This window comes from Podarcis liolepis (assembly GCF_965112155.1).
Source record: "Podarcis liolepis genome assembly, chromosome: Z".
In the NCBI taxonomy this organism is placed as follows: Eukaryota; Metazoa; Chordata; class Lepidosauria; order Squamata; family Lacertidae; genus Podarcis; species Podarcis liolepis.
The window spans coordinates 22382389-22404583 of NC_139570.1; the positions used below are offsets into that span (position 1 = coordinate 22382389).

General features: G+C 45.0%; 1 protein-coding gene across 4 annotated transcripts; it reads right to left on the reverse strand.

Annotated features, from left to right (window-relative positions):
- Positions 1 to 151: 151 nt before the first annotated feature.
- TENT5D (terminal nucleotidyltransferase 5D) lies at positions 152 to 16450 on the reverse strand. Of its 4 annotated transcripts, none has more exons than XM_083484764.1 (5): positions 16089 to 16445; positions 9326 to 9450; positions 7163 to 7299; positions 6402 to 6491; positions 152 to 1445 (listed from the first exon to the last, which is right to left on the reverse strand). In XM_083484764.1, exon 5 carries the CDS (start codon positions 1424 to 1426, stop codon positions 251 to 253), a length of 1176 nt encoding a protein of 391 aa, XP_083340890.1. In that variant the 5' UTR covers positions 1427 to 1445; positions 6402 to 6491; positions 7163 to 7299; positions 9326 to 9450; positions 16089 to 16445; the 3' UTR covers positions 152 to 250. The 4 variants fall into 4 exon arrangements, with proteins under 4 accessions (XP_083340890.1, XP_083340888.1, XP_083340887.1 ...); XM_083484762.1 differs by lacking the exon at positions 6402 to 6491 and adding an exon at positions 13271 to 13414 and having other exon boundaries at positions 16089 to 16415; XM_083484761.1 differs by lacking the exon at positions 6402 to 6491 and having other exon boundaries at positions 16089 to 16450.
- Positions 16451 to 22195: the final 5745 nt, after the last annotated feature.

The following is a 22195-nucleotide window of genomic DNA, read 5'->3' on the forward strand; positions in this document are numbered from 1 at the left end:
TTTTAGGAAACTTGCTGAGAATCTCACATGAACTCCAGCACACAGTTCATTCAATATGTAGGACAATATTTCAGTAGCAGGCCAATGTTTGGCAACATGCACAGACTCACCCCCAAAAAAGATGTCCTGAAAATCAAAAGTGATAGGAAAATTTGCTTTAACGTGGGCTTTATTTTGAAGAGCCCTCAGGGGAATGGGGGGCTAGGGAAAGGTTGGTCAATGATGTAAGGCAATGAGGTTTTGTGGTTGGCTACACCATGCCACTCTGCATGGGAATGTGAAAGGAATAGGGCTGGTAGATAATGGGTGGCTGTCTAGGAGCAATATAGTAATTGTTGAAGTTCCTGTCGCTGATGTAGGGAGCAGGTTGATAGTAGCATGTTACATTGGCTGCATTGGGAATGATATTCTGCTCTCCAAGCACTTTGAGAGCCAAGATGGTAATCATGTTCAGTGTCTGCCTTCGCTCGTGTCCCATAAGGCAGACCGTGCTCTCGTCCACAACCCCACGCAGAGTCATCAGGTAGTCGTACTTGCTCTTCCCTTCCCCAATGAAGTGATTGCGCAAGTATGACTCAATCTTCCGCTGCTGCTCTGTTACATCAGGGAAATCAATGAAGAATCTAGAACACATGTAACGTTCCAGTGATTTAATTTCTGCCTCATTTACTGGCTTAAAATCCCGAACCAGAAGGTTGCTATATTTCAAAAGGCCTCCACCACGGATCTCTTCGGGGTTTTTTGTGGCAATCAGTTTGTACTTCAGGTGCTCCATGGCCTCATCGAAGTCTCCATACATGCTTTCAGCAATGATGGACAAATTAGAATCTTCTGACAGCTCACCATCTGCATTGCTATAGACATCTAACACAGGATTGAGGATTATCTGAAAGGAATCAACACTGAACTCAAACTGCCGTCGGAGAGAGTTGACAAATTTAAGCTCAACATTCTTCCCACTGTTGTTTGTCAAGGAGATAAGACTCCAGCGATCATAATCTGTAGACACTTTCACCATCTTCTGCACATAGGCATCCTTCATTGTCTTTGCTGTGATCTTTTCTTTGTTGACACCTTTTGGTAAGAAGTCTAAGATGCAATTAAGGACAGACTCCTTCACAACCTGAAATTGATGCTCATTTCGAAGCTCAGCAGAAAAAATGATATCCAGGTCCTTGTAGCTGGGACCATTTTGTTTTAAAAGGATGTGGCTTGCTGTGGAGCCATTCAGGCGTATGTCTTGGACAGCGATCTTATTTTTGATCAGCTGCTCCTTGACAGCACAAATGATGTATTTTGGCTTCACCTCCAACGTCGGGAAATTCCCTCTGCCATGAATGGGGATCACCTCACTTAGCACTTGATCCAGTATTTTAATCTGTTCCCAAGTGAGAAAACTGAATCTTGGATCTAAATCCTCAGTCATCGTGAAATCAGCTGGTAAACTAAGAGGAAAACACAAAGGAAAAAGTCAGGGACATCTTAAAAAGCACTGACAGATCAAGCACTTCAATGACATGACAAATAGCACAGGGATTGATTGATTGCCCCACCTCGGGTTTGGAAGGAAGTCCTACCCACCCAATCTAATTGGCTAGAGAGGGGTTCCTCCATTCATGTATTCAGTAGTTACATTGGAAGAGGGGCGATAGAATCATGCCTTATGGCCATAAACCTTGACCCCAAAATTACTGCTCACTATGTGTGTGTTAAGGCTGTCCTTGTTAAAGCTATCACTGAACGTGCAGTTCACAGAGGTACCAACAGTGGACAAAATCCTACTCTTCACTCATAAATACAATGGTTGTGTGGGGGGAAACATAACAAGAGCCCTCCTGGATCAGACCAATGGTTCACCTAGTACATCAACCCATCCTCACAGTGGCCAATCAAACCTATGGGAAGCTCAAAAGCAAGATCTTAATGCAGCAGCACTCTGCCCACCTGTGATTCCCAGCAATGGACATAGATAGGCATACCAACAGTGGAGATACATCATAACCATCATGGCTAGTATTAGGAGCTTGTATTATTATTTTTTGCTACAGTATATAGGTAGGTAGGTAGATCTATCTATCTATCTCAGCCATCAAAAAGTGTGTGTATCAAGGGGGGAAATCCAAAAGAATGTCAGGTTTCTAATGCTTCCAACACAACATTGGGAAGGCATTGTTTTCCTGGAGGTTTATTATGGGTTGTTGTAAAATTAAGTGCCCCAGTGTTGTGATTTTAAGTATGCACACAATGAATGTAATTAAGAGAAATTATAGTACTGTGCAATTAGAGGAAATTACAGTAATTAAGTACACAACCAAATATGGTAAATATGCAAGTAGATTTAAAAATAATAACAAATGTTCTGTAATGTCTATAACATTGATTACCGGTATTTACATTCAAGGAATCATCTTGATATTGTGGATCTGTAATCTTTGTGCTCTTGTCTAATAAATTGTCTGCACTATATTTTTATTTCATTTCATTTCTTAAAAAAAGATTGGCCCGGTTTCCCCTCAAAGAATAAGAAATAAATGTTGCTTAGAGCACTCTTATTCAAAGTGGAAAATAAATTTGCCTTTCTTTATATTTTGTGAACACCTGATTATTGATTGAGGAATGGGAAGCAGGGTGGAGAGGGAGATGACAATGAACAGTAATGACAATTTGGCTTTTTCTAGTATCTTGTACATACCAGTAGATACCTAAAATGGAGTTTTAGGTGAGTAGGAAGTTGCCTAATACTATGTGAGACCATTTGACCACCCAGTCCAGTAGTGTCAACTCTGAAGGGCAGCAACTCTCTAGTGCCTTAGGCAGAAGTAAGTATTTCCTGACACTACCTGCTGATCTGATTAACTGGAACTGTCTGGGACCCAACACGGGTCTCTCTGCATGCAAAGCATGTGATCGACCACTGAGTAAGGGCAGTGGTGTTTGATTCCTGTTGGGACTGGTAGGGCATAAGAAAGGGAGACCAACAAGAGATGGACAAGAGCCAGAGCCAATGGCAGGTGGAGCCCACTAATTCTAGTTCTGTTCTCATCCTCTTCCCTGCTTAGTTTTACAAAGGCTGAGCTGCAGAAGGAGCAAGCTGACAAGAAGGGATAATCACCTCAGTTGTTGTAAGAAAGAAGGCAGGCAGATGGGGGTAGGCAGAGGACATACTAAGGTTGATATAGCAGAGTCCTATTTGTCCCAAAAGACCAGCATCCAATAAGCGGTAGCCTTCTTCCCTCACTGCACATATTTATCAAGTAATTTAAAATTATTTTATTGTGGTGTTTTTGGAATAGGATATTATGGTGAGGCATCTCAATACAATCTAAAGCCTTGCAGAACTGTGTCTGACTCAGATGTCTTTGTAGTGGAGCAGTGAAGCAATACACTGCATGGTGGGAGGAAAGAGACAAACTCGTACAAAGATACAATGATATTGGGTTATAACCAACTAAGTTCTGCTCAGGGTAGACCCACTGAACTTCTCATTTTCAGTAGAACTGCTGAAATTAATGAACCGAAGTTAGCCATCAACATTGATTTCATTGTGTCTATCCTGAGTAGGACTAGCATTGGACACAACCTACAGTTATTTCATAGCACACCCAAGCTCAGATACCTTGCAGCTTGCATAGTAGCCTTGTTTCAGGGTGGTGTGAATCAGCAATTACTATTTGGAGGTGGAGTGAAGTGGATTCAAAGGTGCTTGCTACTACAGTGGTACCTCGGGTTAAGTACTTAATTCGTTCTGGAGGTCCGTACTTAACCTGAAACTGTTCTTAACCTGAAGCACCACTTTAGCTAATGGGGCCTCCTGCTGCCACCGTGCTGCTGGAACACGATTTCTGTTCTCATCCTGAAGCAAAGTTCTTAACCTGAAGCAATATTTCTGGGCTAGCAGTGTCTGTAACCTGAAGCATATGTAACCCAAAGTACCACTGTATAAGGAACGCAGAGCATCTCCATGGGTGGAAGATCAGAAGAGCTCAGAAGGCATCAACTGACTCTATTTGGCTGTCCTTTTCTCCCCTAGGACATATCCCTAACTGTATCAAATAGGTTTCCTTGCACATGAAAAATTATTTCTCCCTGCCCCACATTTTCATCTTTATATTCTTCTTCTAAATTAAATAATTTAGGCACCTAGTTCAAGATTTTGTTTCTGAAATTAAGTTGTGCCTTAGAATGGCTTGTCTCTAGCAAGAAAACAGAAATGAGGAAGAGTGGAGATGACATATAGAGAGAGACACCTGGAAAAGGTGTTTTGCTGCCATGGAAACCCAATATAATGGGTGCATGGCATGAAGTGTTAGGCCTACAGAGATGCAATCTTCATGTTGCCTTGCAAGTTAGACAGTGCAGAAGCACCTGGCAAACTAGCTGGCTATCTCTAGCAAACATTGGTTTTGTGCCAACAGAAATTAAGGGTATTCTGTCTCCCTGCCTACTGAAACCCACACTGACTCTTTACCAACCAATATTTATAATTCTAAATGCTATGGGCGTAACCTAAATTTGGAGAGATGTAGAGATGCTCAGGTGAATTTGAAACATCTAGTCTAATCAGTGGTGACTAATGGCCATTGGGGCTGGTGGTAGGCCTCAAGGCAGGGGGGCTCAACAGTAGGAGGAGCCAGAGCCAATGACATAGCCTATTCTCCTCTCTACCATGTTCTCTAACAGAAGCACTGAGACTATAGGCTGATAGCCAATGGGCAAGAAGGCAGGCAGATGCAGTAGGCTGAGGGTGTTTTGGAGATAGTGGGGTAATCCCTCATTCAGTCTATATGAACCAGCCTCCACTAGGGTCAATGCAAGAGATAAAAATTAGCTTGCACTCTGAAGTGGATTTGAGAAATAAAGTTCCTATGCTCAATAAGATTTACTGCTGAGTAAGCTGTGGGTTAAACCACAGAGCCTAGGACTTGCCAGTCAGAAGGTCGGTGGTTCGAATCCCCACGACGGGGTGAGCTCCTGTTGCTCGGTCCCTGCTCCTGCCAACCTGGCAGTTCGAAAGCATGTCAAAGTGCAAGTAGATAAATAGGTACCACTCTGGCAGGAAGGTAAACGGTGTTCTGTGCGCTGCTCTGGTTCGCCAGAAGCGGCTTAGTCATGCTGGCCACATGACCTGGAAGCTGTACGCCGGCTCTCTTGGCCAATAAAGCGAGATGAGCGCCGCAACCCCAGAGTCGGTCACGACTGGACCTAATGGTCAGGGGTCCCTTTACCTTTTAAGAACATTTAGGACCACATTGTCCCTAGCTTTCCTAGTCATTTAAAAATATTACAATTCCAGAATCCTCCAGCTAAAATATCCCCAATATATCTGAACAATTAAAAATAAAATAAATACAAATTTAAGAAAATCACCCACTTTGCTATTTGGAAGAGTCCTCTGGAATATGTTAAATGCCTCTTGATGTAGTGACTGAAGATACCTGGAATGCACCATATGAATCATGATGTGCTCAAATACTCTTAGGCAATTGTGTCTATGATGGCAAGAAAGATTTGGGCTCATTATGATTCATATGAGTCATTCTAGGCAGCTTCAAGCATCGCATCAAGAGATGCTTCTGAAGAGTGGGCATTGTGAGCTGCCTTGAAGTAGCATACAAATGCTCCTAAATGATTAAACACATTTCAGGATTTGCCAGGGAATCTCCAATCCTACCTCAACAGGCCAGCTTTGATAGTGGGCAGTGACTGGCAGGTGCATTGCCCTTCCCGCCTGCCAAAGTACCGTACCTTGTGCAGCAGTTTTCAAGCACTTGGAAATGACAGTGCAAGGGCTTTGCCAATCCCATGCAAAGTACTGAGCAGTGCTGCTTTCTGCAGGGATACAGTTGCGCAATCAAGTTCTGCCTGCGGAATTCAGATGCACAGCTGATCTAGCACATTTCAACTCACCACCCATCAGCTGTTGAGAGGTGAATTCAAATCTACTTTTTGCATGATGCAGGGCCACATTTGCCCATGGACCAGAGTTTACTGCATCTAATTCATGCCAGGACACATGATCCTATAATGGACCTAACGAATTTAAGTATTGGCAATGCCACAGGGGTACCATCCATCGGTTCTACCTGCATCACTCTCAATGTGGTGCCTCAAATGCTCCCTGGCAGTTTACCTTGTAGAAGTGGGGCATGTGAACAAAAAGACCCTTGGCCCTCACCACGTCACATGAGCCAGGGTGTAAGAAATGGAAGCAGGCTAGAGCCAATCTCTTTTAATCATGGGCTTTGAAGACATGCTCCATTAAGCTAATTTCAACATACGTACTGCGGTTGTTTGTTTACTCTCTTATCTCATGGTAGTACATGGACTGCTGCTGCAAGCTTTCCATGCCTATATCTCTTACAAGACTCATGGTAACCAAAAACCATATGCCCCTAACCTACCTGATGGGGGGCAGGAAGAAGAGAGAGAAAGAGTCAGCTGCTTGGAAGCCAATGGTCTTGGGGAAATATGCAATATTGATTTTCTACCATCTGAAACAAGCAGTAGCCAGGTTGTTAGCCTGAACAGAAGGCCACTAGGTAGCTGTGGTTAAAAATCCAAGTCCTGGTTATAGCTTCATCTATGGCAGGGGTGGAGAATCTTGGGCCCCAAGGGCCAAATGCAGCCTTCTAGGGCTCTCTGTCTGGTCCTCTCCGCAGGCTACACCCTTCATGCGCCCTGCCCTCCTTGAGTGTTTGTTGCCTGGCTTGAATGTGTCCCTGAACCCTGATAATGCTCCTTGGTGGCAGATAGAGAGGCTTGTGTGATAGTAAGTATAGGAGCTAGCCTACCATATAAGGGGGGAAATGTAAATTAATTGCTTTTCCCCACCCACCACTGGCATGTGGCCCTCAGAAGGTTGCCCAGAAGGGACTGTGGCCCTCTGGCTGAAATATATTCTGTACCCCTGAGCTGTGGCTAGAATCACATGGACATTTACCAGGAGCAAGGCCCTCTCTTGCAATTCCTTGATTATGGAATGCTGCTCCCAAAACACATTCACCAGGCGCCACCATTAGCATTGTTTAGGTACCAGGTTAAAGCTGGTTTACATTGGCAAATATTTTGATGGTATTTAACTCTCTTGTCTTCTGGATTTTTATATACTATTCTAATTGTAACTAGGGCCATACCTGTGTGTTAGATAGAGCACATATTTTACCTGCAGGAGTTCCCAGTCCTCTCCAGGTTAGTAGATTTGGTAGTTGATGATGCAGCAAGTGATGGAGAAGACCTCTGTCCTTGGAGAACTTGCATTGCCACTGCTACTCAGGATAGACAGTACTTGGTGGGATGGATCTGGTATGAGATAACTTCTCCAGTCAGTGCATTTTTTTATTTAACTGTATTTTTGTAGCCTTTAAAAATGCATTTAAGTTGCCTTAAATATTACAGCATCTTCCACCCAAACTGGTTTTGAGCAATACTAATGGGGAACATTAATATTAAGACTTGTTTAGTATATTAAGCAGCCTTATTTAAGAGTTGCATTGAACTCAGCAGTACTTACTTCTGGGTAAACTAGCACTTCCCACCCACTTCAGAAGAAATGTGAAGCAAATAGCACCAAGCCATCAAGTTACATGGTGATGGCCAGACCCGACCAAACTAAAACATCAATATCTACAAAGCATGACTGCTCATAAAAACATAGCTAAGCACTGGACAGAATCTGTCCTTACTGTTTCTGAGGCCCCTCCCATCTGATTCTGAACCCTTTTTCACACAGTTGAAATCTGGGAATATTTATTCCTAACAGCCTCATATCTGTTGTAGTTTGGGAAGTATAAGGAACAACAACATAAAAAGCGCACTTCAGTTTCAAAATCAGTGGTTCAAATCACTGATGCTTTGATAGGCTCAGCTCACCACCTTGATTTAAAATAGCATCCAGTTCTATCCAAATATAAATTTACTCCTTGAGCTCAGGAACCACCATGAAAAATTTAGCTATAATATTTTAAGAGGTGTCCAAATGCAAACAACTTTCCAAAATACATAGTAGACATGGAGGGAGAGTCGAATTGCCCTTGCTATTCTGACTCCTGTCCTGACTTCCACATATTGCTTACTTCTGAATGGAGTCTACACATGTGCAGATTAAATAAGTGCAGCTGTTCACCCCATGATGGGGAACCTTATAAAGCATCAAATTGCACCTACCACTTCCTCAGGCTCTATGCACAATGGAATGGTCAATGTGTAGAGATCAGGAGTAGAGACAAAAGGTGTGTCCTCACTCCTGTTCCATGTGTTTTTCTTTATGTTATTAGTCTGCATTCTGATGCTCCAGAGGGTAGGACCCAAACCAATGGATTCAAGATACAAGAAAGGCGATTCCAGGTAAATGTGAGGAAGAACTTTCTGGTGGTAAGAGCTGTTCAACAGTGGAACAGACCTCTTCAGAAGGTGGTGGACTCACCTTCTGAAGAGGTTTTTCAGCAGAAGTGGGGTGGGGGTGTTGTACTAGGTGATACATTGAGTACCCTCCAACTCTTCAATTCTATGATTCTACGTTGAGTATTCCCATATTTCAATAATCAGAAAATGGCTCTCAAGGACTAGGTAACTGCTCTTTTTAAATAAATAAAAATAGACCATTTTTTTTAGCATTCAATGATCTCCACAGCAGAGGCCATGTTCTCCCCAACCCATCTTCCTAGTACCCGATAATGACATTCATATAATACAAAGTCCTATTGTGCTTGAGTGCATTGTGTAGAACAGGATTGGCTATTGTTTCTAAGCCCAGGGAGCATATTGCTAGGCACCCACCTCTCTGAGGGCCATATTCTAGCAGTGGGAGTAACCACTGTATGCATACACACACTATACTTTCAGACCACATACACCCGCCACACATGCCCCCCTCTCACACACATGTACACATGCATATGCACACACCCACAAACACCCACCATTTCCAGCTCTCCCCACTCCAAATCTGTGGTGGCCTTTTACTTTGTAAAGATCATGCTCAGAAAAGTAAGAGGTAGTATTTCCAGCCTGACATACACACACCCCTCCAGTTTTGCTAGCTTGGGGGGGGGGAATCAAATTTATCAAGCTCCTATTGAGACACCTGTTGGTTGATGAGCTTTGTTCAGATGTGTCCTCTACCCCAAAAGACAGAAAGAAGGTGGGATTAGCTTGGGGTAGAAATAATATACCTGAACATTTCTCCCTGATGTAACCCAGAAAGCTTGCACACTATTACTGTATCTAAATTACAATTGGGCTTCCGTATATATTTTCTACCTCCTATTGCAAGAGCTTAACTTTCTTAGCAGAGTCTCCACTGAGAAATAAACAGATTCAAACTTACGATAGCTGGATTTTTGCCAAGTATGCACAGCCGAAGAGTCAATGTGATGAATCACTGGATCCTTTGGCAAAAATATGAAATGCACATCTTGTCACCGATGAAAGCGTGAACCTCCCAATGAAATGCTGTGGGATAAGAACAAACAGTAACATGGCTTTTTGAAACCCGAGTAGTCAACCTGCTGTACTAAGTTATGGACAAGTTTCTAGTCTTGCATTCATGATATTGCCCTTCAAAGACATAGGTGAGATCAGTGATTTGTCAAACACAAGTGTTTGGGGGTAAGCTACAGCCCCCGGGGTTCTTTGGGGGAAGCCATGCGCTTGAAATGTGTGTTAAATGTTATGGTGGGGAAATGACTTAAGCTTGGCCCCATCTGCACTATACATCTAAAGCCATATCATACCATCCTAACGGTCATGCCTTCCTCTGTTGTAACCTCCAGGCACACCTTCCAACATTCCTCTAATGAAAATCAGAGCACGTGTCTTTTGGTGCCATGCTCTCACATGAACCAGCTGACCTGCGTGAGCGAGCAGCAGCACTGCAAGTGCCAGCATCAACTGCTAGTGCCAGCTCATCCTCCTCCCTGAGCTTGGTGGCGGCAACACTAGAGGAGCAAAATGGGACATTCCAGGATCAAATCAGAAGCTGGGGTGGCTTCTGTAATTCTGGGGATGTCCTGGGAAAACCAGGACACTTGAAGGGGATGTACGCGTGTGGTAATTATTAGCAGCCACATTGTTACTGACGTGGTCTTGTGAATAAGTCCTAACTGTTGCTTAGCAGATGGGAGTTTCACATTTAAGCTCTATAGTGATTTAGCATGGTCATTAAGAAAGCTGAGCCACACCTTCATACAGAAGCAACTGGCAATGGCATTCAGCAAATCTTATTTATGCTACAGGTGGAAAAGGCTTGCAATGCATATTGAAGCAAAGCTCCTCACTTTGGCCCCATCCATCATTCTCTCCTCGTCTTTCAGCAGCATGGTAATAACGTCAGCAGTGACATTTCAATCCATTCTGGCCATAGGAAAAAGTAGCAGCATTGTGATTTTTCGGTTCTAGCAGTTATCCTCTTTCCTAATGCAACTGAAACAGACTTTGAAGCAACACCAGCAGATAGTGGTGCAGTTAGGTGACTTTGGACTGTAGACTTAATTGTATTGAGATGTATCCTTTAGGTGGCAATATGCTCTATTTCAGTTACTTGAAAATGTAGAAAGCTGGTCCTGCTGTGTTTAAGGGCTGCCCTGTTCATTCTGCTCTGAAGTCCTACCCTGATGGCAACATTGCTTGCATAACGAACTTTATGTGGCTGTAATAAGACCAGAAAACACAAAGCAGTACAAACAGGTGTAAAACTTTCTTGTGTCAATCTATCCAGGGTCATTAACTGTCAGCAAGAAGAAGCTGATCATGTTGAGCGAAGGATGTGAAATCAATGGAATCAGGGCTTTCTGCAGAAGGAGCTGGCTTAAGATTCAGAAATCAAACTACAAAGCAGAATTCCTCTGGCAGGATTTGCACGCGCTTAGGTAGAAGGTATCAAAAGACACTCCCAACACCTGTTAAATTTGTTTCACAAAGCAGAATCACCCCTATATATATGTTCCAGAAAACCAAGTGCCTGTACAAAGAGGAGGATCCTTGATGAGTCTCTCACAGAGCCATAAGTCCAGAATTTCCCGGAAATTGCCGAGATTTTACCACCGGAAACAGTGTCCAGGTGAGAATCGCTTAAATCTGGACATGTGTCAACCCATGTGTTGTAAGTGGGCTCTCCCCCCCCTCCGAATTTCCTTTAAAATAGCTCAACAACTTTATGGCAACTTTACTTAACCCTGTGATAGAAAATGTATATTGTGCCAATGTATGAAGTCTCCTTGTTTGGGGCAGTTCCATTCAAACTTGTTCTATGGGTGCTGACTTACTGCAGTAGAATAAACTAGGGAACTACTGGGTGCCTTACTTTATACTCCCTGGTCTTGTCTTTTATTTAACATCCCTACCTGGGAAACAAACTGCTTTAGTGGACTCCCTTAAAAGTTCTGCATTGCTTCAGGTATGAATCTGTGGTGGGTATCCCCTGGGGCAGGAACAGGGTAAATCTAGGGGCTGCAGATTTTTGGGCCACAGGGTGGGCTGGGGGCCTATGCACAGCCCTTCAAATTTTTAAAAATAGCTTTCACAGAGGCTAAGCTTTCTGCACAGGCTAAGAAAATATTTCTCTTCATGTCTGGGTGATTTCAGCAGATTGACAGGTGGGTGGCCTTATCTCCCTGCCAGAATGGCCTGCAGGGTTTGAGGGAGGTCAAGATCCAGCCCACCAGCCAGCCACACTTGGTTTCCTACCCCTGCTATGTATGAATAGCCAGCTCATTCAATGAATATGGATATTTTTACGTAGTCAAAAAGGCACCATCCACAGACAACAGAGAGGTACCAGCAGACTCCAGTGAACTCCAAAGTGTGCAGAAGCAGGGACAAAGGGGAGGAAGTAAAGCTCAGTGGCCATAGTCATGGGATGCTGGCTGGCTGGTAGAGTGGGCAGTATTTGGGGGGAAAGGCATGGCTGCTGGACCTCTGAAGCCCTAACAGGAACACAGGCATATTACAACATTTTGTTGCAGAACCCACCACTTTCACTTATAGCCCACCTTCAAGTTCAAGACCATGAATTTCAGAGTCTAAAACAAGAGTGGGGAATCTTTTTCAACTAAAGAACTGCAATTCCTTCTAAGGCAACCTTCTGGGGTCCACTTGCAGTGACTGGCAGGGTGAAAGACAAAAGTGGTCAGTGGGGTGAATGTCCGTCTTTGCTTTGTACAATAGACTAGTCTCTGTCAGGGCAAGCAGAAGTCGTTATCAGAGTTTTAGGACGTATTCTAGCCAGACGAAAACACTCAGTCAAGGTTAGGAGGTTGGGTGGGAGGGTGGATAGCAGATAGGAGCTAGAAATATATCAAGGGTCAGACAGAGAGGCCTGGGTCTGAATTTCTCTACCCTGGTCTAGTGTGGAGTCAGATGGAGGTGAAAATTAGTGGGCTTCATTTTAATACCGTTGCTTCAGGTGGAAAAGCAATTGCAGTCTGCAATGGCTAGGATGTGGCAATTCGCTCACTGTTTGTGTGTTCAGAAGTACTTTCTTGCTTTTGCATTATGACACAAGTTATAAAGCAGAGCCCCCTTCTGAAGCTTCAGAGCAAATTCTGCATCTGAGTTCAGTTTAAACTGTGTTTGCTTTCTAATGGCTGGGAAACGCAACAAAAATGAATACTACTGTTTAGAGTCAATGTTGCTGTTTTGAACCATAGCTCCTGCTATGGTAAAATAATAAACAGTTAAGAAACAGAAGTGCAGATGAATTCATCAAAGTGACTGCTCTTTTCAGCTTGCTGATTCATCTTAGGCTTTGGGGGCACAGAGACAAGATAAAGACAATTCAAGTCATATAAAAAGAAGGGAACAATAAAGAACATGGAATAATTTTACACGTGGAAACTCTAGCTTGTTTGCCCCTCAGTGCCAAATGTTTATACAGCCTCAACCCACCTGTGGCTGTAAGGGGAAATTATTCCAACATCTCTCTCCAGCTTCTAACAGCTTCTCAGAGAACCAAATCATTTTGACCAATGATTCATTTATGAAAATTTATTGTCATCAAAGCACCATGGGGAGAATTGGCATGACAAACTTGAAAGGACTGAATGAAGCACATTGGGATGGCTAAAATAAGAAAAATGGGAGAGAAGGTGGCAGGAGAAAGTTGACCCTGTGGATAGGAAGTTATTGAAGAATTAGTGCTAGACATCTGAGTTTACAGTGCAAGTTGAATAAGTGAAAGGCAAATGTACTGCCTTGACTTCTGCTCATAAAACCACTTATTTCACACCCCCACGCCCCCCACAGACATCCACTACAGAGAAAATAAATGTAAGGCTTTAAAGGACAATAGTGGCAATGGATGTTATAGAAAGTGCTCTTGAACCTTGGATTCCCAAAGGTCTAAAGCTCCTATCATCCCCAGCAAGCTTAATCGATGGTCAGGGGTGATGGGAGTTGAAGTCCAACAGCATCTGAAGACCTAAGGTTGAATAATTCTGTCCACTCTAGAAGCAAATGCCCCTGTTTTTCACTGCTTACACACTTGCATGCACCCATGCACACACGCCCCTGTGATATAAGAATTCAGTGGCCTTCCTAGTATCATGTAACACAAGTGAAATTCTAGGGCAGAAAAGGGGTTGGTCAGATCTCTCTAGCATCCAAAACTATTCAGAGCTTGGAAATACTTTTCTAAAGAGACCCAGGGATCTTAGCAGATTTTGGGGTTCTAAAACCCTAACTTGGCCAAAAGCACCAGTGCTAAATGCACATGCTTAGTATGTGCAAGGTACTAGTCTCAATATCAGTGGCAGAGTTTCAAGTAGAGGGGCTGGGAAAGTCATCTTCCTGAGAGACATTGAAGAACTTCTGCTGAGAATATTGATTGATTGATTGCATTTACATCCTATCTTTTCGTCCAAGAAACTAAAGGTGGTGTACCTGGTTCTCCCCCTCCTCATTTCATCCACATAAGAATCCTGTGAGTTGGTTTAGGCTGAGAGGCAATGACAGGCTCAACATCACCCAGTGAGCTTCATGGCTGAATGGGAATTTGTACCTCCATTTCCCAGGGCTTTATCCAACAGTCTAACCACTACACCATACTGACACTCTAATAGTAAATGACCATGGACTAGATGGACTAATGATCTGACTTTGCATATATAAAGGGGTTTTGCAGGTTCAATAAAATGAGTCTACAGTCCATTGATGAATCCAAATGTATCTTGAGAAGTCTCATAATCCAAAACTCAACAGGTTCCTAGTTAGTCCCAGGGACGAATAATGTCATAGCACTCACCATTTTATATACTTACAAATATGCAGATTTCTTTTAAACTAAAGGTAGTTGGTGGACTTTTAGAACGTATAGTGCTTTAGAAGCCATTTAGCAAAAGGGAACATATATTTGCCAAGGGACTATATATGAGGCTCAAGAAGTGTACAGCATCCAGAAAGACTGGAGAATATAATGGTTGTTAGTTTGGTAGGGTTGCCATATTTTGAAGATCAAAAAAGAGGATGCTATGACAGCTATTCAAAGCAAATAAATGCAATTTGTCTCAAATTTTACCCCTGAAAAAGAGGACAGGTCCGGGAAAAAGAGGACACATGGCAACCCTAATTTGGGGTCTTATATAAAGCTCAGGGGCTGTACATGGACAGAAACCTTTTATGCAAATGCATGTCCATGGATTTTGTATAACTCTTTAAGAGAATGACATTTACCTACACAATATAGCTTTACCAAAACCTTGTAGAAAACTTCAGAACATAATTCATGGAATCAATATGCAAAGGGCAGATCCTCTATAGCACCGAGAGTTCCCACAGAAAATGTAAAACTCCTATAGTATCCAAAGCACGAGAGCAAGAGGGAGACAGAATGCTTATATGTACCACTTAAAGATTATACAGCATGCCTAGTCCTTCAACATGTGCACACCTCTGTAGCTCAGATGGTCTTTTATAGCACTTATACATGACTCAAGGATTCTTTAGCCCACATGCACATCTTGCAAAGGATCTATAATAGTATTTAGGAAGTCCTGCAGTCTGGAGACCTTCTATAGTTACGAACATTTTTACTCAAAAGCAGACTTTAAATGAAAGGGGGGGGGGACCGACCCACATGACGCTGACACAAAAACCTTGCACATAGACTATGTAAAATAACGAAAGTTTACTACCCCCCCTTCTCTCTTCCCCGTTCTATCTCCCCAACCTCTCTTCTCCCCCAATCTCATACTGTCTATAACATTAGTGTCTAACACTGAATGTAAACGATCCACAGAAAGGACTCTATCAACTGAAAGCAGAGACGCTGTATGTACTTTCGTTACCCAAGAAAAACTTCAGTAAAAACATTTTTTTAAAAGCAGACTTCATAGAACATCCAGTTAGCATATACCAGCCTCTATTCTTTAATGCAAAAAGTCAACCCCGGATAATTTCTAAGGACGCTCTAGAAAGTCCGAAAGATACCGGGGATCTCAGACACTACACAGAACCCAGGGATTCTTTCCACATAGTAAAGAATTGCACAACCTACGGCTTCAACTCCTTCCCTCTTCCCTTTTCCATGTCATATGCTACGGATGGAATTCCCATGTTCAAAGACAGCATCCCTCAGTTTTCCATTTTCGGGGGATGAGGACAAAGCAACAGAAGTTAGACACTTCCAACCCACGCTTCCTTGCAACCAACGGAAAACCAATGGAACTCAGCTAGAAAACAATGCGACTGGAACTTGAGCATCTCCCAACACTTTGATGGGCTGCGGCCAAAGGTCTTACAGCAGTCGGCAAAAGTGATATATGCTCAGTCAAACAATTGCTGGGCTGCTAAACCTCAAGGAAGTTCATCCAAGCCCCCAAAACAACCGAATGCACGGACGCGCTGTCCTCCGTCTCTATAGAACTATATGCAGAACTACGTCCAAAAGACAAACCCTATGTGAGGGTATAGTTTCTAGATTCCTTACGCTCTAGTGTTATTCTGAATGCCACGCACATTTATGCTGGTGACAACAACGAACGATCACAACGAACAACCTGGAGCGCCAGAGGCGACTCCAGAAATATATGCCTCTGAGCTACCTTAAAAGGAACCCCTTCGTGTAGACCTTTTCCTTGCCTCGGTCAAGCACTTACCGAGTTGGCCTCGTGGAAGCGGTAGATCCTGGTTCCCCTCTCCCCCTCAGCGTCCCTCAAGCCTGCAGGCGAGAGAATGGCAAGGCGCACCCCTCACAGCCCTTGTCCTCCCTCCGTTTCCCTTCGGGGATGGATCAGTTGGAGCTTGTGAGGGCGCCAGGGGGAGAGATAAGTCCGCAAGGGCTCCGCCTCCCGCCAGTCCCCCTCGGAGCCAAGGGGGGGAGGGAAGCCCGAAATGAGGGAACGGGAGGGGAGGGAGGGGGGAAAGAAAAGCGGAGACTCTGCGCCGAGGCTGCTGTCCGCGGCCACGGCGGTGCTGAAATGCGCCCCGTGCCTCTCCCCTGGCTCAGCCGTTGTAGCGTAAAAGAGTGGTCATGGCAACTCCGCGTCACACAGTTTGAGGTGGGGCTGCCTAATGGGTTTTCCTCCTTGCTGTGTGCCCGTGGGAGGCGGCAGACAGAGTCCGTGGGGGTTAGGACACCCGACCCCCCACCGCAGGGAAGGGGGAAGCCCAGCGATCCGCCTCGTTAGTTAGCCTGTCAGTTTCTGCCTGGTTAATTTCACTCCCGTCCAAGGCTTCCCTACTCACCAGAGACCCCACTTCTCTTCTTTTTTTAAAAAAAACTGCCGGTATTTTAAAAAAAGGGGGGGCAATGTTTTTTATTTCCGGATTCCCGGTTCTACGAGAAAGGGCTTAGCTTGAAGCAGGACATCGTAACCCCCCTGCACCTGTTTTCAAGCCATAATTATTGTGGGTTACAATAAAGAGGGGAGAGAGAAAGATTCAGGTCATATGTGGTGTATGATTGTTTTCACCAATGGGCAACCACAGCTGGCCCGTCGAAATTGAGATTCTGAGAAACCTTGCCGAACCCTGTGGCGCTGTGGGTTAAACCACAGAGCCTAGGGCTTGCAGCTCAGAAGGTCGAATCCCGCGACGGGGTGAGCTCCCGTTGCTCGGTCACAGCTCCTGCCAACCTAGCAGTTCGAAAGCATGAAGTGCAAGTAGATAAATAGGTACTGCTCAGGCGGGAAGGTAAATGGCGTTTCTGTGTGCTGCTCTGGTTCGCCAGAAGTGGCTCGGTCATGCTGGCCACATGACCTGGAAGCTCTACACTGGTTCCCTAGGCCAGTAAAGTGAGATGAGCACTGCAACCCCAGAGTTGTCCGTGACTGGACCTAATGGTCAGGGGTCTCTTTACCTATACCAGTATATTTGCCTATCTGGAATGTCTTCTTATCATCTCATAATGCCTTGGAGATGCAGTGTGTGCGTGTTTAGAAACAAGACTACTCAGCAAAGGTAAAATTTGCTTTAGCTGACCATCCTATTTTACCTCTCGTCCTGCCCACCACTGGCAAGTGCCCCCCACCCCCAAAAAGCTATCCAGAAGAGAATGCAGTCCTCAGACTGAAAAAGGTTCCCCATCCATGATCTATTACAGTGGTGCCTCGGGTTACATACGCTTCAGGTTACATACGCTTCAGGTTACACACTCCGCTAACCCAGAAATAATGCTTCAGGTTAAGAACTTTGCTTCAGGATAAGAACAGAAATCGGGCTCTGGCGGCGTGGCAGCAGCAGGAGGCCCCATTAGCTAAAGTGGTGCTTCAGGTTAAGAACAGTTTCAGGTTAAGAACAGACCTCTGGAACGAATTAAGTACTTAACCCGAGGTACCACTGTACTAGAAATTGAGGAGAGCTAGTACTTTGAGACTGCCTCATCAATGCGCTTTGTGTCTGAAGCCCATTACCGGCCATGGACTGGATCACTCCCACGGAGATTGTCCGTGGAAAGGACTGGCACTGTGCTGGTCCCGGGGGGTTACTGAGGCTGATGTGGGGTCCAAGGTAAGGAGCCGGGCATGGTCAGGAACTCTGGAAGAGCAGGTCAGGGTGCTGACAGGAACAGGTTTCCAACAATGTTGCTCCCGCAACCTGGGACTGGGCTGACTGGCCTTTATCTCCTCTGAGGCCTAGGGCGGTCCCGGCCCACAGGAGACCCGCCTCTCCTGGCCTTAAGGCGACCACTCCTCCTGGGAGAACTTAGTTCCCTCCGCCTCTCTGCCCTGAGCCTCTGCAGCTCAGGAGAGAATGGAGGGTTACTGGACCCAAAGGCAACCTCACCTTCCCCTGACAGGGCTGGGAGAGGAGCACCTGCAGGCAATGGGTCCTCGATCACCTCCGAAGCTAGAGCGGATTCAGCTGGTGTCTGCTCCTGAGGATCCAGCACAGGTGAGGGCCCTTCAGATTCAAGCCCCTGCCCCGGCTCAGCCGGCCCTGGAGGCGGGGACTCCTGTGCAGGCTGGGATTCCTCCGGTTCAGCCTCTGAATCAGATTCCCAGGCCATCACAGGCACAGTGCAATGCCAGAATTCACATCTGCGCATGTCCGCGGCACTGGAAATTGCTTCTGCGCATGCCCAGATGCCAAAAATCGCACCTGCGCAGAAGCAATTTTTGGCGTCTGAACATGCACAGACATGATTTCCACTACAGTACCTTGGGTTACAGAGACTTCAGGTTGCATTTTTTCAGGTTACGGACCACCAAAACCTGGAAGTACTGGAACGGATTACTTCCGGGTTTCGGTGGTCGCGTATGCGCAGAAGTGCTAAATTGCACTTTGCGCATGCACAGAAGCGCCGAATCACAACCCGCACGTGCACAGATGCACCACTGTAGGTTGCGAATGCTGCGGTTGCGAAAGTGCATCCCGCACGGATCACGTTTGTAACCCGAGCAACCACTGTATCTGCATGTGCGCAGATGCAATTTCCGGTGCTGCTCGGCGAGTCCCTGTGCTATTCCGGTTTAGTGTGCGGGGGACTTACTAAGCAGGCAGCTCTGTTCAGCTCATGGGCCGGTAAAACAGTCTTCGTGGGCTGCATCCAGCCAATGGGCCGCATGTTGCCGACCCCTGCTGTAACCTTAGTAGAGGGTGTGGCTTCAGTATGACCTGAGGAAAGTTCTGAGGGCCACGCAGAGAGGACTGGAGGACTGCATTTGTCCTGAGTCAGGGGTCAGCAAACTTTTTCAGCAGGGGGCCGATCCTCTGTCCCTCAGAGCTTGTGGGGGACCAGGTTACATTTTGAAAAAAAGAAAAGAATGAATTCCTATGTCCCACACAAATAACCCACAGATGCATTTTAAATAAAAGGACACATTCTACTCATGTAAAAACATGCTGATTCCTGGACCATCCGCAGGCTGGATTTAGAAGGCGATTGGGCTGGATCCGGCCCCTGGGCCTTAATTTGCCTACCCATGGGCCTGAAAGCCTGAGGTTCCTCAGCAATAGTCTGTAGCCATTAATGGATCCCAAGGCTAGCTAAGCTGTAGTCACTGAGGCAACTTCTAGAAATATAGAGCTATTCATTTGAACATTTTTATAAGTAAGAAAACTCCCTCCTGATACAGTGGTACCTTGGGTTAAGAACTTAATTCATTCTGGAGGTCCGTTCTTAACCTGAAACTGTTCTTAACCTGAAGCACCACTTTAGCTAATGGGGCCTGCCGCTGCGCTGCCACTGCGCGATTTCTGTTCTCATCCTGAAGCAAAGTTCTTAACCCGAAGTACTATATCTGGGTTAGCAGAGTCTGTAACCTGAAGCGTATGTAACCCGAGGTACTACTGTATAAGAATTAGAGACCAAGGATGCAGAGTTTTTATTTATTTTTAAAATGTTCCAATATTAATTGCATTTAAACTTTGAGCAGAATGCATCCATGAATTATTCATGTGTGTCTGCATTTTGTGACACTCATGCCTCCCCTTTCACTGCATTCCATCTCTCCTATCTGACCCTGAAAGCGGCGCAAATGATAGGATGTTTTCCTATGTTGTGAGTTAGCACCAGCATCGCCTCAAGAGGTTCCAGGGACAGATACGGGAAAGCCTGGTTGTCTAGACACCTGCCAGATAAGTTGTAGGCTGAGACCACATGTTTTGAAACACACCAAGGAAGTTGATACCAGTGTGAAGTCGTGTAACTTTATATTCTTTGATCTGTAACCTTTCTTTACGTATGTAGAAAGATATTTGGTGTTTTATGACTCTGTTGGCTTCTCTCCCTAGGAATCCTTGTTCTAATTCTCCTTGTGGCAGACTTCTTAACTGGTAGTTTATCTATAACAACCACGTTAAGTTGAGCCCTGACCTATTGCAATAGTTACAATAAACGTTGATTCCCTCGCTGAATTTGAATTAATTTCCTTAGCTCTGTGTTTTATTTAAAAGGTTGTTTCTCACCTGGGTAACGAAAAAAGTGATGTAGAAATAAATTCTTGCCACACTCCCAAATTCCAGGTTTGTGCTTTCAAGGCCTTTCTTTGGGTAACTTAAAACCACCTCAGCAGGAACTTCTTGCAGCCAAAATGTTCACTCCACCTTACTGACTTTTGAGATTGAAAACACTGTAAATATTGGCAAGCACATCAGGTATCATGCCCACTTCTTCTTCTGTTATGGATTGAGAATTGATGGGGGGGGGCAGAATGCACCCCGCCTTCTCTCTCTGCTTATATCTGAATTAAGGTGACAGGAAATAATGAAGGAACTGTGATGCAAGAGGGGTGATGGCTCATATCTCAGGTTAATACTACTGTACTATTGCAATGTTATCAAACACTTGTAATAGGCCAATAGACATTGGGCAGGGAGATGGGGCCTAGGCTAAGGGAGAGATAACACACCCTGCATGCAGGTGGTCCCAGGTCCAGACCCTGGCTTCACCACTTGAACAGATCAGGTAGCAGTGGGTCGGAAAGGCATTGGTCTGAGATCCTGGAGAATCACAGCAGATCAGTGTTCTTGAATCTCAGGTCTCCAATGTGATAGGACTACAACTCCCCCAGTCTGAAGCCAACTTAGTTAATGGTCAGGGGTGATGAGCGTTGTTGGTGTCACAGAGTAATGCTCTTGAACCTTGGGTCCCCAGATGTTTTTAGACCAATACTCTCACCAATCCTAGCCAGCTATGACACCACAGATGGGCCAGCAAGTGGCCTACGTGTCTGATCTGCATATGTGTGTACTGCATGTGTGGTAAGAATACTTGTATGCTGTGTACATGCAAGAATGTGGGTTAGCAATACCTACTTTTGCTGTAGCTACACACACTGCTGGCATGTGGTCATCCTCAGAGCACTGCATGCCAGAAACTGCAGCCACCATGCTGAAAAGCGTTTAGCATACAATTCATCTGTGATCCTCACTGCCTTAGGCAGCTTCCAGACTTCATTATTAATAATATTTTATTAAAAGAATTTCAGTTATATAAGATAAAGTGATAAATAAATAAATAAATAAATAAATAAATAAATAAATATACCCCGCCCTCCCCCGCCAGAGCCAGGCTCAGGGCAGCTAACACCAGTAAAATTACAATAAAAACATAAGGGGGGGGGGAACCAAGGTTAAAATACAATTTAAAATGCAGCCTCATTTTAATAGTAGCCCATAGATCAAAACCATAAGGGGAAGGAAACAGAAGGGTCAGACTGAGTCCAAACCAAAGGCCAGGTGGAACAGCTCCATCTTGCAGGCCTTGCGGAAAGATGTCAGATCCTGCAGGGCCCTAGTCTCTTGTGACAGAGCGTTCCACCAAGTTGGGGCCAGTACTGAAAAGGCCCTGGCCCTAGTTGAGACCAATCTAACCACCTTGCAACTTGGGACCTCCAAAGTGTTGTCTTTTGTGGACCTTAAGGTCCTCCGCGGGGCATACCAGGAGAGGCGGTCCTGTAAGTACGTGGGTCCTAGGCCGCAAAGGGCTTTAAAGGTCAAAACCAGCACCTTAAACCTGACTCTATACTCCACCAGGAGCCAGTGCTTCTGGTGTAGCACTGGATGAATCCCCATAAGGAGCCTCGCTGCGGCATTCTGCACCCGCTGAAGTTTCCGGGTCAGCTTCAAGGGCAGCCCCGCATAGAGCGAGTTACAATAATCAAGCCTGGAGGTGATCGTCACATGGATCACTGTGGCCAGATCGGGGCGAGAAAGGTAAGGGACCAACTGCTTGATACAGTGGAGATGGAAAAATGCCACCTTTGCTGTGGCTGCAACCTGCACCTCCATGGAAAGGGAGGTGTCGAAGGTTACAGAAGAG

What these genes read in the sequence shown, in the direction of transcription:
- TENT5D (XM_083484761.1), bottom strand. Translation starts at nt 7,257, where the DNA reads ATGCAAGTTCTCCAAGGACAGAGGTCTTCTCCATCACTTGCTGCATCA. An exon ending in AGGACTGGGAACTCCTGCAG is followed by an intron (nt 1,446 to 7,162) that starts GTAAAATATGTG and finishes TTTTCCTCTTAG; the next exon opens with TTTACCAGCTGATTTCACGA.